At 40.7% G+C, this 19303-nt stretch overlaps 1 protein-coding gene across 1 annotated transcript; it reads left to right on the top strand.

Moving 5' to 3' along the window:
• Positions 1-3022: 3022 nt before the first annotated feature.
• faxdc2 (fatty acid hydroxylase domain containing 2) lies at positions 3023-19236 on the top strand. The gene is made up of 8 exons (XM_056243091.1): positions 3023-3118; positions 3623-3720; positions 3847-3950; positions 4270-4391; positions 11878-12083; positions 16313-16418; positions 16495-16661; positions 19034-19236. Exons 1-8 carry the CDS (start codon positions 3110-3112, stop codon positions 19191-19193), a joined length of 972 nt encoding a protein of 323 aa, XP_056099066.1. The 5' UTR covers positions 3023-3109; the 3' UTR covers positions 19194-19236.
• The last annotated feature ends 67 nt before the right edge of the window (positions 19237-19303 follow it).

Below are 19303 nucleotides of genomic sequence, written 5' to 3'. Positions count from 1 at the left end.
CAGAAAAGCAACAGCAGAGGATGCAGAGATGCAAATGTTATAAAAGGCAGTGCTGAATGGATGGGCGAAAGAACGATCCATGATACCAAGATCAATGCAGGACATATCGAGAGGAAATTAGTTATGAAGATGGTCTGTTATTGAAAGCAAATAAGCTGGGGTCAATCCAAATAAAGCCGTCAAAACAAAACAGGAACTAGAACAAACACTGACCTGAAGTGGTGTGACACAAACTAAGGAATCCGTAACAAATACTAAAACAGACAGGGTATTTATACACACAATCTAACAAGGTGATGGGAAACAGCTGAGTAATGAACTGATGAGTGACAGACAGAATGCTGGGAAATGAAGTCAAATGTGAAAGACACCGTGAGAACGAGGACCTCTAGTGACAAACAAGGGAAACACAACCAGACACTGTGACAGGTCATGCACAGTCTAATGGACAAGCCGAGAGAGCAGTGCAAACGGTAAAAAATCTCTTAAAGAAAGCGCAGAGTAGTCAATGTGATCCATACATATCATTACTGGAGTACCGTAACACGCCGATGGAAGGCATAGGATCATCACCTGCAGTATTACTGATGGGGAGACGGCTCAGGGCGAAGCGACCAACATCTGCGTTGCTCACCACCGAGACAATGATGCAAGTGCATGAGCAACTTAAAGGGATAGTTCACTTTGAAATGAATTTTTGATATGTTTTAGCTTACCTCAAGAGCATCCAAGATGTAGGTGTCTTTGTTTCCGCAGTAGTTTCAATTTTGATATTTTTAGGTCAAACCGTTCTTGTCTGTCAGTCATATAATGCAGGTCTATGGTCGCCACCTCAAGTCCAAATTAAACATGATTTAATGACTCGTAAATGTAAGTACACATTGATGGCCTAAGACACGAAACGAGCGGTTTGTGTGAGAAAACGAACAGTATTTATATCGTTTTTACCTCTTGTAAACACAGCCACGTCCAAGTGATCTGACGGCGCCGGCGCTTCGGTCTTTTCCGGAAAGCGCCGGGAGTGATCTCTCGCACGTGTACGTCACTCATACAAATATTTTTTTTTTTTTTTTTTTTTTTACGACGGTTTAAACATCCCGGATAAGCGCAAATTAGTGCCATTTTAAATAGCTGTCTTACCTACAATCTCTGCTCTGTGTAAACAATGAGTGACGTACACGCGCGAGAGATCACTTCCAGACCGAAGCGCCGGCGCCGGCAGATCACTTGGACGTGGCTGTGGTTACAAGAGGTAAAAACGATATAAATACTGTTCGTTTTCTCACACAAACCGCTCGTTTCGTGTCTTAGGCCATCAATGTGTACTTACATTTACGAGTCATTAAATCATGTTTAATTTGGACTTCTCTGTGCATGCTCTTTGAGGTGGTGACCATAGACCTGCATTATATGACTGACAGACAAGAACGGTTTGACCTAAAAATATCAAAATTGAAACTACTGCGGAAACAAAGACACCTACATCTTGGATGCTCTTGAGGTAAGCTAAAACGCACCAAAAATTTATTTCAAAGTGAACTATCCCTTTAAGCAGAGACAGAAGAAACAGAAGCAGTTCTACGACAGGATGGCTAACACTTACCTGATCTGCAACCTGGAGGAGAAGGAATAAGAATGAGAACGGGAGATTCATGGAAGCCAGCTGTGGTTCTGGAAAAGCATTATGTTCTTTTATAGTAAAGACTCCTGATGGAAAGCTGTTCAGACGAAATCGCAGGCATTTAAGAAACACAAGAGAAACAGACTCTTCAACATTTGAGAAAAGCGTTGACATTAATACTGATAGTCAGCAGTCGCTTGATGCATCACAGAGCATTGCACTTGACAGTAAGGACATTTCAAATGAAAGAAATGGTAATGAAAGCGTAGAGAAAGAGCAAGCTTACCGTACAAGGTCCGGAAGAATGGTAAAAATACCTGGGAAATACAAAGACTGAGAATAATACAATGTAGGTGCATTGTTGGTTGGATAATGGGTTGAAATGCTATTGTTTATGAGTATAAATGCATTTCTGAAAATGTGTTGAATAATGTTGTAGTTATCCTGAAAGTTTGGTAAATGAAACTCAAATGTTGTGTTTAATTAAAGGTTTGTGCTGCAGTTCTAGGCATCAGTATAAAGGAATATACTCAAGAAGGGGGATGTAACGTATTAGATATGTTATGAGGTTATGTGGTCATCTGATATAATGACATCCAGAGTCACGTGTGTATGTTTTGGTACTGGAGTATAATAAAGTAATGTGATGACACAGAGTCTGACGTTCGGCTGTCTAAAGAACAGAACATGGGGAAGCCAGCTTATTGATCCTACATGAGATGTGCAGATGTAAGTGAATAACTGTTGTGTTATTGCGTTCAGATATCTGATGTTTGGGATGTTCTAGACAGATATTTCAACTAAATGTACAGCTAATAAAGGCTCCAATAAAATTAACAGCTAATTTTTAGCTTACAGATAAATAAATAAATATTAAAGCTGATGATATAATATTTCCTTCAGCTGAGATGGACACTGTTTGTCATGATGGCTTTGAATTGCTTGAAATATGATTTTAATCACTTCAAAAAAAGGAAAAATACAGTTCAGTGCAACATGTGCTTCACAAGTCTGTCATATAGGCAGGCTACATACAATTATAATAAGAACGTTATAATTGTGTGCTTGGGACATTGCTCTTAATGGTGAGACTTTTGTTTTTTTAATAAGGATCTCAAGTATTATATAAAAATTTGGATATAGATTTATCAGCCAATATATCGGTTATCGGCCAAAATGTTCATATCAGTGTTACTTACTTTTGAGACTGCAAATAAATCACTCCATTAAGCTGTGTCTATGATAGTCTGTGTTTATAATGAGCTATGCAATATTATTGTTAGGTATTATTTTTGTATTGAATTTTTTTTATTTTACATTATTCCTATTTGAATCAGGGCACTCCTGCAAGAAAGGAGAGCTGCTTTAGCACGGGCTGTCAGCTGACCAGCGGTTGGCCAATCACAGACCAGCTGGTGACGTAGCCGAGGCTGTAAACATGTACAGTATAAACACACGACTGTCAGCTCCTGGACTCAGACAGTCAGCATGGACAGAGTAAGTCTTCTCACTTCATTATTGCTCACTGCTTGGGTTTGTTCTGTCTCACTGAACTCGTACTTTAATGTGTTTGTAACTATAGATGTGTCGCTGTTGTTACATCATCGCTGCCGTATTATTTTGCATAACAAGTCTGCTTGTTTTCAACATTTACTGAAGTTTACAAAGAAACTATTTAAAAGATTGAGACGGCTATTTCATTTGATGAAAACAAACATCATGCAAATAATAACTTGTAGTTGCACATCGAAAAGATAATAACGTAATAATAGTAAATGCTGAATTGTTTCTGCACCATTAGCTCCAGTTTACAAGCTGTCAATTCTGTTCCTGTCAGAAATACTGTGTCGTAGTTTTGATTAGTTCACTATTATTCTATTATTATATGGGAAATAGTCAGTGCTTTTCACTCAGTTTAATAAATGCTCTTATGGTGGCACTTTATACATTAGTTGAACTTCAAACAATATGATGAGGGATTTTGTCTTCATCTCTATAAAGGAGAATAGTGGAGGACTTTGGGACTCGGTGAAGAAAGCAGCTTTTGTCATCGGATCTGGGCTTTTCTTCCTGGTCGGGTTTAGAAACTCAGTGACATGGTGAGCAATTTTCATTTTCATGTCAGCCTTGCATTTCAAACCTTGCTGATCTGCTCCTTGTGCTTGATCTGTCCTGTATGCTTCTCTTCCAGCATTAATCATTAATGAGCTGCTTGTGTTTTGAAGGCATTTGCAGAGGTTTTGGGGAGCGTCTGGAGATTTCTGGCAGACACAGTGGACCAAGCTTCACCAAGCCACGGGTGGAAATGAGGCTGCCTTGTTTTTTATCGGTTAGAGATTTAGTAAAACTAGTTTTTAACCTTTATGCAGCTTACCCTCTGGACACTGATTATGAAATGTTCACGCATCTGTTGTTCTAGACTGAACCGTCTGCCTTTAAAGTACAAAAAATAACACATAGATCTTTGTTGGTGTCAGTCTGGACCTGGAAAAGTTCACTTAAATAGAAACATTTAGGCAAAAACCACTGTATTCTGCATCAAGACATTTTATTTAATGAAATTTTCCAAATAATGCAAAGAGTTCAAAGTGGTTTCTGCCCAAACGTGAATCGTGGGTTAATCCTGCATGTTGTCTGGTGTTGAACAGGGACGATGTTGGTGCCGACGCTCTCGTTCTGGCTGTTTAACGCCCTGCTGATGCTGGTCGACACGACGGGGAAGCCCAGCTTCATCACACGCTACAGGATTCAGCCGGACAAAAACAATCCGGTACCGTCCTGTTTAAACTCTCTGAATCATTACTGTTTCAAACGGTACGGGATTCATCCTAGGGCTGTCACCATCACTCCATTTGTAAAAATCCTCCATTGCAATTGACCAATTGGAAAATGCCACAAGTGACGTACATGAAAAAAAACATTCTTGCATTATTAGAGCATTTTATACAAGGGCTGCCCTATATATTGAAATAAATTTAAAATGATTGTTGGCTTAGTGTGATGATCAAATCATAAAGGCTGTGATTTCCTGAAATAAAGTCATGCGCTGCGTGTTTCAGAGTGTTTCACAGTGAGCGGCTCATGTTTTCAGACGCTCGATTCACTGGAAATCATAAACTCTGCTCAGAGGTTGATGTGCAATTGGAAACGCAACATACGCTACTAATTTGACCAGATTTGTAAAGACAAGCGTTTATAAACACGTTGCAAACACAGGAGAAGCTTTAAGGACTCTGAGGATTTCTGTCAAAATAAAAGCTTGATGGTTTAACGTTTGAGAAATATATTAAGGCGTTAATATTAGTATTGTAATTTTACAATTGCACTATAAAATAAAATAAATGTATTAAGTAGAGTTCATGATGTGACATCATGACGTAATGATTTAAAATTAAATTTAGAGTAATTTGGATAATGTTCATCCATATTACATGTATGTTTTAGGGACGATATATTGGCCACCATATCAATTTCAGCCGATATATGTTTATTTTTAATGTTATTGTCTCAATAAGAAAATTTGGCCGGTATATTAAAGCTGGTAAATAATATTTCCTTCTGCTGAGACACTTCAGATGTGAACTGTTCGCCATGATGGCTTTAAATTGCTTGAAATATGATTGAAATCACTTCACAAAAGGAGAATACAGGAAAGTGCAACATGTGCAGCGCCAGGCTGTCGTATAAGCTACGTAACATTATCATGAGAACATTATTATAATTGTGTGCTTGGGACATGGATTTTAATGGTGAAACTTTAGTTTTTGGATTCAGGCTCTCAAAAATTATATAACATTTTTGGTTTAGATTTATCAGCCAATATATCGGTTATCAGCTTTCAAATATAAAGAGTAATCGGTTTCGGCCAACATTTTCATATCGGTGCATCCCTTTTATGTTTACAGTATTGTTTAATAAAACCATAAGGTTACTTACCTTTGAGACTGTATGGATCCAACTATTAATAACCAAAAATATCCAATTGCTCGATTAATCATCACAATAATTGGTCAATTACTTGATTACAACAATAATGGATAGTGGCAGCCCTAGTATAAAGTTGAAAAGTCACAAACCCAGATTTCACTCATTAGTTCTTGCTGAGGCTGGGAGATTTATTCACACAATTATTTTGCTGATATTGCACTGATTTTAATGCATTTACTATTTGACCAGTAAGTCTTTTAAAAACCTTGTCATTAGAGAAATTGCATGATCCTTCCTTATTTTGTGACTCACTACTAATAATTCAGACATGTTTCAATAGCATCTCTGATGTAAACATGAAAAGGCAAAAATGCAGGAAAAAATTTGTTAGACTTAGTCATTTTTATGTATTTCTTTAGACTTATGTTTCAGTGAATCAATTCAAAACTCTTAATTAAGTTATTCATTTGCAGCACCGCTTAAAGATGTTAAGGGTGTATTAGTAATATATCTGCAAATATTGCTATGTATTGATATATTAGAGTAAATATTCTTCTTTCGGTGTAAACCACGGCTCGGTGTTCGACTGTATTTCTGTTCTGTACCTCAGTCCAAATGCAGTTGAATGAAAATATTGGCCTGTAAAGTGATAACTTTCCGTACTGATAACAATTTTAGCACGCATTGCATAAATTTAGATTACACAGCATATATAATCTTAAAATATCAGTCGTAAACACTTGCATGTTTCGATTATGTAGTGTATAATAATAATAATGCCTGGCTGTTAAAGCAAAGAGAGAAGCTCAATAATACCCTGTTTATGATAAAGTTCAGAGTTCACTGATGACAGTCTCAGTCATATGAAGCAACAGGTTTTTAAAAGTCTGATAATAATAATCTGTACAGGAATCCTCTGAGTGTTTTCAGATTATGCTTTACCCTTGAGTAACCTCTACTTTAGAGAGATAAGTAACAACTACATGTCAACTAATGAGTTGGTAGAATAAGTTGACATGTATCAAAGAGTAAAGGTGATCATACACAGGGCAACTTTTTGAGCAATGTTGCTGGGCAATGTTGCCGTCAACGGGCAACCAGATGAGACACAGGGCCCACGACCGATCTAAATTATCCAGATAGAAATGTATTGCCCATTTTCAATGGGAAAGTGCCCAAGCAACAATCGCTCGGCAAGATTGCCCAGCAACATTGCTCAAAAAGTTGCCCTGTGTATCATCACCTTAAGGGCCCTATTACACACCAGCAGGGGCGGCGCCAGATAATTTTGAACGCAGGTGCTGAGGGGGTGCTAGATCATTGACAGGGGGAGCTGCGCAATTAGCCTATATATATATATATAGCCTATATATATATACACACACACACACACACACACACACACACACACACACTATTATTTAAATGAGCAAAATTTATGATGAGATGTGCTCCAGTTCACGTGCAATGCAATCGCGCCCGCGCTTCCTAAATCATATTGTCAGCTTTATTTGCTTCTTATTTAGGCTATTATACCCAGTCAATTGGTTGATGAAAAATTTATTAAAATTAAGATACAATTTATACAAAACGAAATTCACTTTAACAAAACAAAACTTTCTTGCTTTCTACAGAACAAAACTTAATTTATACTTAACATAAAAAAAAATAAAAAAAAATCCTTTTCCTTTAAATCCTTGCTTGTCTGGCTTATGCTACTCCGAGCAATGTCCGAACTTGGTATTTTGAGCACTTCTTGCGTTGTCTTTGCCTTTTCACGATGACTCGCTTGGTTCAGTCCTTCGGATAAAAGCGTCTGCTAAAATAAATGACTAAATGTAAATGTGTAAATGTAAATTTAGTGGTCAAAATCATGTCTGACCCATCATATCTTCCGATATATCGCGCATCTTAGCCTACTCATGCTGTTCAATTTTCATAATCAGCATAGATGTAAAAAAAAAAACATTATAATATTTTAACAAAAATGAAATTAAATGCGCTTATTTAATGGCTACGACACACATATGTGCCTGACTCTCTTAATATTGAAACAATTAACATTAACAATGCTGAAGTGCAGTTAATTAGTAGTAAATGTTAACTAATCTAATTAAGTGTTACCGATTTTTTTATACACCGATTCAGAGGTCTCGTGAGTTCAGTGTTGGACAGGTCAGTTGTTTTAACTATTCATTAGTGAATGGCTAAAATGAGTCATTCGTTTGCGTATCGGACATGTCATTAGTGGACGTCGACGGCACGCTTGTGTGATCTCGGCAGTTTAGGACATCGCACAAGATTTGCGTCAATACAGAAAACATATCACAGGATAGGTTTTTTCGTTTATTGAAATGGGGTTTAGGTCAGCTGAATGGGCGGAACGCTTTTTAGAGATGATAAGCTAGGCAACGTGTTTTTTTAGCACAATTCACACACCGCGGTAATTCAGGAGAACAAATCTCCAAATGCTCCACGTGAAACTGCGGTCTTCCGACCTTTTACTATCGTGTCAATTGATTTTGATTAATATGCGCGAGAAGTGTTTGAAGACGTGAGAGTGCGCGCGGCCGGGGCTCTCTCTCTCTCTCTCTCTGCTCGTGATGCGCACGGTCAAGCGCAGCAGTCATTCTATTCTACATCACTCACCGATCGGCGGGACAAAAATTTGCCGTTATTATGTCGAAATACCGAGATATTATATTGAAATAACGACTTAATATCTCGAAATAACATATATTTGAATATAATTGATTCCAGACATTATTTTGGGGGGTGCTATCGGGGTGCTTTGGTCTTTCTTGGGGGAGCTGAAGCACCTGCTAGCCCCTCCCTAGCGCCGCCCATGCACACCAGGCGCGACGCAAGTGTGTTTTGCTAGTTTCAGCCCGAAGCAGTTTTCATTGTTACGACATGCGCCGTTGTTTAAATAGTCAAGTCAAGTCAAGTCACATTTATTTATATAGCGCTTTTCACAATACAGATTGCATCAAAGCAGCTTCACAGTGATAACATGAAAGTAGTACAACACAGTTCAATAATATTGTTGAATATTAAATATCCCCAACTAAGCAAGCCAAAAGCAAGGCGACAGTGGCAAGGAACCAAAACTCCATCAGATTGGATGGAGAAAAAAACCTTGGGAGAACCCAGGCTAGTCAGGGGCCAGTTCTCCTCTGGCTAACAATCATAGCTTTACAGTAAGTCCATATCAGAGAGTACCTGGAAAAAATACATTTAGTTAATCATGTAATATTTAGGGGATAACATATCGCCGGCGTTGAGTCGTCTCTTCGCAGGCGTTGAGTCGTCTCTTCACAGGCGTTGGTCTTCTCATCACAGGCGTTGAGGCATCCGAAATCCCCGTGAGAGGCAGGATACCAAACTGGAGCCTACGAACGCCATTTTTCTCGGGACAAGCGTCCCGAGATAACAGCAGAAAGGCAGATGGGAAATAATTAGCATAGCTGATGTTCATAATGATTTCCATTACACGGGAGTAGGTGTTAGAAAACCATAATCTCACAACTCTCCGTAACCCAAACTCTCCGCAACCATACATATAGCAAATGCATTAGTGCTGATCTGTGGCGCATGGGCTGCTGGTCTGAGAGCGAGTGTGTGTTCAGCCGCATTGATGGAGCGTTGCTGTTATGAGGAACTGAAATACACTGAGCCGTTGACCAACAATAACCCGGTCTAAAGTCAATGGCGTGATAGTTTATTTGTTATTTAAAGAGCGCGTTAGTAATATTAGTGCACAATGTGCTACACTCTGCTTATTAAACATACACACACACACACTGCTTATTACACACACAAGCATGCCAAAGTTTCAAAATAAATGATTACAATGTAAGAGACTATAATAGTGTACAAAAAGATATGGTGAATCAGGCTTTTCTCGTAGATGGTCTCGCTTTAACCTCACAAACACACACACACACACACACACACACACACACACACACACACACACACACACACACACACACACACACACACAGCTTTAACCTCGCGCATGAGCAGATCCGTTTCCTCGCTAGAGAAGCGTTCAGTCTTTCTGCTTGCTAATTCCTCCATGTAAACAGCGAATCCGCCATGCGAGCGCAACTGGCTTTTAAAGCAAATGAGAGATGAGACTCTGATTGGTTTATTTCACGTTACGCCCAAAACACACCCATTACTCATTAAGAGAATAGAGACAACACACACCCATTACTCATTAAGAGAATAGAGACAACACACACCCATTACTCATTAAGAGAATAGAGACAACACACACCCATTACTCATTAAGAGAATTGGGACGACACTTTAAGACCAGCGCCGGGAGCGCCGACCATTTGCCCTGTCGCTAAACTAGCAGAAGTGGATTCGGACTCGCTGTGAGTGCGCTTGCACCGTGCGCTTTAGACCATGAGCTTAGAACCTTAAAATAGAGCCCTATATGTAACGAGGTTCAGTTGTTATGGGGAGAAGGAGGCGGGAACCGGCGAACATTCAACAAGTTTAATAACATAAAATAAAACAAATACAAAACGAAAGTATAAGCCAGCAGCCCCTCTCGGACGACTGCTGGCCACACACAACACAACATAAAATCCAGGCCTGGCCTCTCTCGATCTGCCCTGTCGTCGCTCCTCCTTTATGCCTCCGCTCCGCCGTGAGAGATACGAGACCGGTGCGTCTCACAGGTGTCGCTCATCATCACGCCAGCGGCCTCGCGCCGCTCTCTCTCGGCCTCGTCCTGCTCGCCACACTAGAGTCCTGGGAGATTATTGAAGTGTTGTTCAGAGCAACTCTGTGGGGTGTTTGCTGACATTTTTGAGATGTCCCGGGAACAGGGAAGGGTCCCAATGGCTTGGAAGGAGTCTATTATTGTTCCAGTGGCAAAGGGCAACTCTGCAGGCACATTAAATGACTTCAGACCAGTGGCATTGACTTCACTGGTCATGAAGTCATTTGAAAGGATAGTAAAGCGGCTTCTGCTGTTCAGGGTGGGTGGGGCCCTGGACCCCGGGCAATTTGCATATAGGGCTAGCAGAGGGGTAGAGGATGCCCAGATTACACTTTTAAATCTCCTTTACAGTCATTTAGAGGGTCCTGGTACACATGCCAGGCTATTGTTTTTAGATTTTTCTTCTGCTTTTAATACTATCCAGCCACATGTTTTAGTCAGTAAATTATTATCAGAATTTAATATTGAGAGTAATCTTGTGAGCTGGATTATGGATTTTTTAACAAATAGAACACAGCGAGTTAAGGTGAATGGTTGTCTTTCTGAAAGGCGTTTCTCTTCCACTGGCTCTCCGCAGGGTTGTGTACTTTCACCTCTACTATACATTCTCTACACTAACGATTGTAGGAGCCATTATAGCAATAGACACATCCTGAAATATGCTGATGATACAGTTATTGTCAGTTTACTGCAGAAACATGAATCTCAGCATGGGCCAGTGGTTGAAGAGTTTGTCAGTTGGTGCGACAGGTCTTTTCTCCAGCTTAACACCTCTAAAACCAAGGATATGCTCATAGATTTTAGGAGAAAACAACTTGGTTCTCCTCTACCCACCTATATAAAAGGAATCAGCATAGAGGTGGTAGAGCAGTATAAATATCTGGGTACTGTGATAGACAGTAAACTCAAATTTGATATAAACACAGAGATGATCTGCAAAAAGGGACAACAACGATTGTACTTCCTAAGGAAGCTTAACTCTTTTAATGTTGATAAGGTTATCATGTCTTTATTTTATAAATCTTTTATTGAATCTGTCCTTACTTTTGCTTTTATTGCCTGGTATGGGGGCATCAGCCTGAGGGAGAAAAATAACCTCAGCCATATTGTGAAGGTGGCTGGTAAGTTAATAGGCTGTCCACAGGTTTCCTTGACAAATATTTATGAGAGGCAGGTTATGAGGAAAGCAGATGCCATATTGGACTGTGTAAATCACCCCCTTCATTGTTCTTTTGAGGTCCTCCCCTCAGGTCGGAGATTTAGAGTCCCTTGTTTTAAGTCCAATAGGACAAAGAACTCCTTTATACCAAATGCAATTAGGTTGCTAAATTTGCACAATTCTTTGACCTAGATGAGTAGTAGTGTATAAGTTTTTAATTAGTAGTTTGTGTTGCTTAATTGTATGTGTATGTGGTGTTACCTGTATGTTTACCTGGCTGCAAGACAAGTTTCCCTTAGGGGACAATAAACTGAAACTGAACTGAACTGAACTGAGAGTCAGTAGAATGTCTGTTGCGGAGCATCAAAATAAAGTGTTAGCAACTCCAGTAAACTACATTTTGGAGGTATAATGAGTGTTTCCCGGCAGGTGGACGCGGGCCGGTTGCGTCATGCGGTGAAGACGGTGCTGTTTAACCAGGTGTGTCTGTCAGGGCCGGTGGTGGTTCTGGTCTACATGCTGATGCAGTGGCGCGGGGACCCGTGCGGCCCGGAGCTGCCCAGCTTCCACTGGGTCCTGCTGGAGCTGTCCGTCTGCGGCCTGATGGAGGAGGTGCTCTTCTACTACACACACAGGTCAGTCACATCATACTCTTCTACTACACACACACACACAGGTCTGTCACATCATACTCTTCTACTACACACACAGGTCTGTCACATCACTCTTCTACTACACACACAGGTCTGTCACATCATACTCTTCTACTACACACACACACACAGGTCTGTCACATCATACTCTTCTACTACACACACAGGTCTGTCACATCATACTCTTCTACTACACACACACACACAGGTCTGTCACATCATACTCTTCTACTACACACACAGGTCTGTCACATCATACTCTTCTACTACACACACAGGTCTGTCACATCATACAGCTCACAGCGGAATCAGTGGCTACATTTACACGCAACCAGATAATCCGTTAGTAATCGGACTGAAAAGCCCTCTAAAAAAAAAGCCCTCATATAAACACCTTAGTCGATGTGTTTGTGTGTGTGTGTGTGTGTGTGTGTGTGAGTGTGAGTGAGTTTAAACACCTTAATCGATCCGATTGAGCTCGTTCCGAATCAAATTTCGATGGTATTTAAAGGGGTGGTTTATTCCGTTTCTAATCCGATCGGGAAAACGTAAACATTTGATCAGATTGAAAACCGAAACTGAAAGGACTGCACATGGGCAATGGTGTAGAAATAGCCTAATGACGTAGAAATAGCATGATGACGTGTGATGTGCAGAACGGGCGTGTTCCTCCTGTTGAATAAAGTGTTGTATAAATGAGTTCATCCTATAATCCTCCTTTCACTGCGTGTGTGAAGTGGAGCAGGACAACGGCCCACCAGTGCTGGCTTCAGACTCTCATCCACACACGACTGGTTTTGGGCATTTCTACTGCGTGATCAATATCAGCAGCGGCACAACAGCTCATACACTCATGTCTCCAAATTATGACCAGAAATGGATAAATATTAAGTCTGCTGTTTAAAACAAATAAAGAACCAATGTAGGAGAATAGTTATAATGCGCAGACATCGGGAAACTGTATATTCGCGCATGTCAAACGATATATTCTGATTTGAAGCTTGTGATATAAACGCGCAGATTAACCCAATCACATGTTTCGAGCCCGGTGTGGCATGAACATCCAAGCTATAAAATCTTATGAATGTGTGCGGAGAGGACCAGCCTGCCGCATCACAAGCAGACTGCAAGGGGACACCCCTAGCCAAGGCAGCAGAGGAGGCGACCCCTCTGGTGGAGTGAGCCCTTAGACCCGTTGGCGAAGCTTGGCCGTACGCCTCATAGGCAAGAGCAATAGCATCCCTGACCCAATGTGACATAAGAACCATCTTTATGGTCAGAAGTTTGTCAGACGCTGACTCTAGAGGGTCAAACGGGGTCTCAACCAGACCCTCATGGACTATAGCTAAGTCCCACGAAGGACTCTTGGTTCTTACAGGAGGCCTCAGTCGTCTGGCCCCACCAGGGCCGGCTCTAACCCTTTGGTTGCCCTAGGCGATATTGAGTTTTGCGCCCCCCCCCCCCCCCCCCTTAAAAAAATTATAAGTATTTATTAAACTAAACATGCTCTTATAGTTACTCAAAAACTTAAACAATAAATTGTTCATACAAATGCTTCAAAGAACGTTCAACGATATTTATATCATAGTTGCATTGTACAACTATATTTTATCTGACCATAAATAACTTTTAGTAGATAAATTACAACTACTACCACCACTAGGCCTACTATTATTACAATCTATTGGGCTGCTACAAGGTTAAGGGGGTTTCTGGGGTATTTCCCCGTAAGAAAATTTTGTGCATTTTAATGTTAAATTCATCAATCTGGTGCACTTTGAGAGTTCAAAACTAAAAGCTCCAACCCATATTCAGTGTGCAAATTGAACAAAGAAAAATTCAAACCTCTTTTAATTACAGTGTCTGTCTATTACACTACTACATAATAATAGATATAATATTAATCCCATGACAGTAATTGCCATAGGCTATATTGTAAAACAAATGCACTGAAAAATAAAGGAAACTTTCATGAGTATTGTACAAATTTCTATACTTGAAAGTAAGTTATATATTTGGAAGTAACCCAGCGCCGCCAATTAAGAAAAACAAAACAAAACGAATGGGCCACCGATGTACGAGTTTTATGGGCCGTTAAGACAAAAATAGAAAAATAAAAGTATGAGATGTATGTATCGGCCCAAAAAGCACGTCGGGCCGCGGGAATCTCCCGGTTGTCCCGATGGCCAGAACATTTGACACCTTAATGGATGAGATGAGAAGACTTACCTCTATACTGGGCTTTCTTTTTATCTTGTTGCTTTCTCCGTTTCGTCCCTGTGCACCAGAGGGTTTAGACCGCTTCATTGTCGATCAGCGCGCGCAGCAGCCGAGCACTTGCCTAACGTAACCATAGAACGTAACGTAACGCAACTAACCCCCGCCCCCCCTTTAGGAAATGATCGACAATAATCATCCATTCAATCTAATAATCAGGTTGACAAGTAATTAAACGTATGGCTGAGGGGCGCCTTAGGATGATCATGTTTAATAAACATGTTTTTGTTTCGCTTGTCATTGTAATTCTATGATTAATGGGAAGTAGGCCAAGGGCGACACTAGAGGGCGCCCGCGCCCCCAACACATTTGTCGCCCTAGGCAACCGCCTAGTTCGCCTATAGCAATCGCCGGCCCTGGGCCCCACGAATGAAGCGAGCGAGCAGAGGATGTCTCCTGAGTGGCACCCCGTCCACCAAGGCATGGCAAGCCAAAAGAGCGGCCACATAAACCTTGAGAGTGGCGGAGCATGTGCCTGTTGATTATTTTTCCTGCAGGAAGTCCAGAACTGAAGCAATCTAGCAGTTGCCCGGATCTGCATTATGTACGACACACCACCTTTCAAAAACACCCCATTTGTTGGCATAACTCTTTCTAGTGGAAGAGGCCCTAGCACTTAGTATAGTCTCAATAACGGCAGGCAAAAGCCCAGTGTCCCTCAGTTGGTACCCATCAGGGGCCAAACATGAAGGATCCACAGGTCGGGCCTGGGACAGAAGGTCCCTCCTCTCCGGAATCGCCCATGGCGAGCCGTTGAGGGGAGATATTATCTCTGAGAACCATACTCTGTTCGGCCAACGCAGCGCTATCAGTAAGAGGCAAGACCCTTGTTGGCGAACTCTGGCAAGAACTCCCGGGAGCAGAGATACTAAAGGAAATGCATACAGGCGCATTTTGGGCCATGTGTGTGCCATCGCGTCCAGACCCAGGACAAAATACCATATGTAGATACGCAAATACAACGAGCACATTTAGCTCTGAACACAACATTGTTTTGGATGTTGAGTAAGTTTCGTCGGGAAATTGGCAATATGTGATAAAAGCCGACCAATGGGGTTGTGAATGTATCCCTGTGCCTTTAGGTTCAGACTAAATGTGGACCAGGACTAAACCAAACATTTATGATTCACAGCATGTTTTTTTTTCCCTACAAAATCTTTTCTGATGTATGTTTTTACACAGAGCAGTTTGTTTCAGGCATAACAAAACCGCAGTCGGTAGAGAAGAAAGAGTTTAGAGTGACAAAAACAATTTCACTTTTTGTGAATGTAGTTAAAATCCAGAAGCTTTTGTCCCGATAGCCACTAGCCAGTATGTATCACATTCATGAATATATCAGAATTTATATAAAAAATGTCCTGGCTCTTCCAAGCTTTATAATGGCAGTGAATGGCTGTTTTTGTTTTGAAGTCCATAAAAGTGCATCCATCCATCATAAAAGTGCATTTATCCATCATAAAAGTGCATCTATCCATCATAAAAGTGCATCTGTCCATCATAAAAGTGCATCTATCCATCATAAATGTGCATCTATCCATCATAAAAGTGCATCTATCCATCATAAAAGTGCATCTGTCCATCATAAATGTGCATCTATCCATCATAAAAGTGCATCTATCCATCATCAAAGTGCATCTATCCATCATAAAAGTGCATCTGTCCATCATAAAAGTGCATCTATCCATCATAAAAGTGCATATATCCATCATAAAAGTGCATCTGTCCATCATAAAAGTGCATCTGTCCATCATAAAAGTCCATCTGTCCATCATAAAAGTGCATCTATCCATCATAAAAGTGCATCTGTCCATCATAAAAGTGCATCTATCCATCATAAAAGTGCATCTGTCCATCATAAATGTGCATCTATCCATCTCTCGTATAAATGTGCATCTCTCGTTTATGCTCATCTTAATTATAATTTACTGTTTCAGGCTGGTTCACCATCCGTCGCTCTATAAGAGCATCCACAAGATTCACCACGAGTGGACGGCTCCGGTGGGAGTGGTGGCGCTCTACGCTCATCCGGTGGAGCATGTGGTAAGATCCGGCTCAGATGTGAACATGTGACCCGTACAGTGTGTGTGTGCTGAAAGCCCTTGATGTGTGTGTGCAGTTGTCCAACATGCTGCCGGCTCTGGCGGGTCCGGTTCTGCTCGGCTCACACGTCGCCACCACCAGCCTCTGGTTCACCGTGGCTCTGCTGGTGACCACCGTCTCTCACTGCGGGTACCACCTGCCCCTGCTGCCCTCGCCTGAGTTTCACGACTACCACCATCTCAAGTAAGTCCAGCGCTCAGGGTGTCCATCAAATGAAGGGAACATTCGTTTTGCCCTGATTTTGTTCGAAATGAAGTCAGACCAGTTCGTTCTTCGATTTGAAGTAAATCGGAGCCTTAAATAATAGGCTAACCTTGAAGGAGTAGTTCACTTCAAAATTTAAATTTCCTGATAATTTACTCTCCTCCTCCACGTCATCCAAGATATTCATGTCTGTCTTTCTTCAGTGGAAAAGAAATGAAGGTTTTTGAGGAAAACATTCCAAGATTTTTCTCCATATAGTGACTTCAATGGGGCCCAACGGGTTGAAGATCCAAATTGTCTAGCCAAACCATCGGCCATTTTGTAAAAAAAATAAGCATTTATATACTTTTTAACCACAAATGCTGGTCTAGCTCTAGCTGTGATGCGACACATTAGAAAGGTCACGCCTGACGTAGACGGATGTACTAAACTGTGTTTACAAAGCCAACATGCAAAGACTAAATCATTGTAATGTTTATAAATCCTGTATATTTGTTCACAGAAACGACCTAATTTCTACCTTATTACCTTACTAAGGGTTATAAGTAGTAATGCACCCATCATTCTTTTTACAAGTAAATTGGCGGATTCCAATATTCAGATTTTTTTTTTTTCTGCAAATGTATTTATTTAATTTATTTGTTTATCTTTGTGTCAGCAAATTTGTTTGTTGCTTAAACAAAAAAATGTGTAGCCATTTGAAATTAGTGGGAACCACTGCATTTTAATCATGATCCAAACAAAGATGCTGCACACATGTAACATGAGCAGTTGTTAAATCAATAAATTAGATTTTATAATTTTAAGATTTAAAGCAAAAATAGAGTGGTCTGAGTGTAGATTTGTGCAATGATGCTACATAAGACACTTAAACAGCAGACGGACTGAATGAAAATGCAAACTCACTCTCTGCCAGTAGGTGGCGCTTGTGGAACAGCAGCAGTGTCTCTGGTTCCCGCTATACAGCAGTTTACAGACTTCATAACATTTCCACACAAATTACATTTTAGGGAAATGATTGCAATGCAGTTTTTACACAAGTCCGGAATAGAGATCAGCAAAAATGAAACTGTTTTGGATTTATGGCCGGTCGACCGGTGCATCTGTAGTTATAAGCGTACTGGTAGTGTGCAGTAAGACGTGGTTTATGACTGTGAGATAGAGTTGATCTGTGCTGTTGTCCAATCAATGAGCCTTTCAACTATGCTCTACTTTCAACTCATGCAGTCAACTTTGTTCTCATGAGATAACCGGCAAACTCTGGAGAGCTGTTCAACTATCTATAGCTGTCCATGTGAGGATACATACATGCAAACTGGGGATGCATCATGTTACAGAGTCAAAACTCTCAATGTACTGCCCATTTTCTGTGATAAGATTAGCTAATTCTGTCCCCACCATATCACTCCATATCACAGAAGTTTGCAACCAACTTATTAGTTAATGATTGCCTCTTTATTTTTCATTTGCAAAAAATCTATCAGCCTTATGTGCTTTCTTTAACGTCAGTTAGGATGAGTGAGCCTAAAGTAAAATATGCACCATTTTGTAGTCCATTGCCCACACTGCATGGCTTCATAATGACAAGCTACGTATACCTACGGTTGCAGACTTACTCTAATGGGTTTCCAGCACAGGTGATTGCATAGAGGCTGCATATAGATTGTGATTATGTATATACAGTCAAACCTACATTTATTCAGACTCCTTCAGCATTTCCCACATTATCAGTTTATTCGCTATAGTTTAGACAATGGTGATAAACATGAGCAGAACTCAGTGGATATTTGACTGGTTTTGTCCGTCCTTCTGTTAGACTCTCACACATGAATTATGTTGAATATCTATCAGCTGTTCAATTTAACTACACAATTAGATAATACCAGTTTAGCTCAAACAGTGACCAAGCAATGCTTCATGTTGTTCAGTGTGTGTGTAAAAAGAGCATTAGCAGTTACAGAAAACACACTTCAGCAGAACATCATCAGCTCAAAGTGGAGGAATCATTATTGGTCACAATCTTTACTGGTAGTCACTGTATGAAGAATATTTGGGTATAATATGTCCCAGTTTACTTTATTTTGCTCTCCTCATTCACATAAATGAACACTAGTGTCCTGATCACACTAGTGAAAAAATATAACAAATTATATCTATTTTTGTTTTGACTGTATGTAATTTCTTTTGGTGTTCCACTGAAAAAGCAATGTTTTCTAGGAGGAAAACCGAAGGCAATAGATTAAACATGACGTGTCATGCTGGCATCTCCAGTTCGGCTAGGCCTACTACACAGTAAAACCTTTCTATTAAGCACAAGTCCTTGCTTGACCCCTGATTCTCTCCACCCGCAGGTTTAACCAGTGCTATGGAGTGCTGGGTGTGTTGGACAGGCTTCACGGGACAGACGACAAGTTCCGTGACTCAAAAGCATACGATCGGCACACTGTCCTGCTGGGTCTGACCCCGCTGAGCCAGAGCATCCCTGAACGCGCCAAGAAAGCGCAGGATTAACCAGAATCCACGTGTTAGACGTGTTCCTGTAGTCTCTGCAAGGCTACATGGCTGATGTTGGCAGTAAAACTCTTACGCAAGCAGTGTAATTGATCTGGAGTATGGACACA

The sequence above is a fragment of the Rhinichthys klamathensis genome, unplaced genomic scaffold, assembly GCF_029890125.1.
Source record: "Rhinichthys klamathensis goyatoka isolate OS25496 unplaced genomic scaffold, OSU_Roscu_1.1 h1tg000776l_1, whole genome shotgun sequence".
Classification (NCBI taxonomy): domain Eukaryota; kingdom Metazoa; phylum Chordata; class Actinopteri; order Cypriniformes; family Leuciscidae; genus Rhinichthys; species Rhinichthys klamathensis.
Note: the sequence above shows the minus strand (reverse complement) of the source record. Positions and strands in the feature narration are given on the sequence as shown.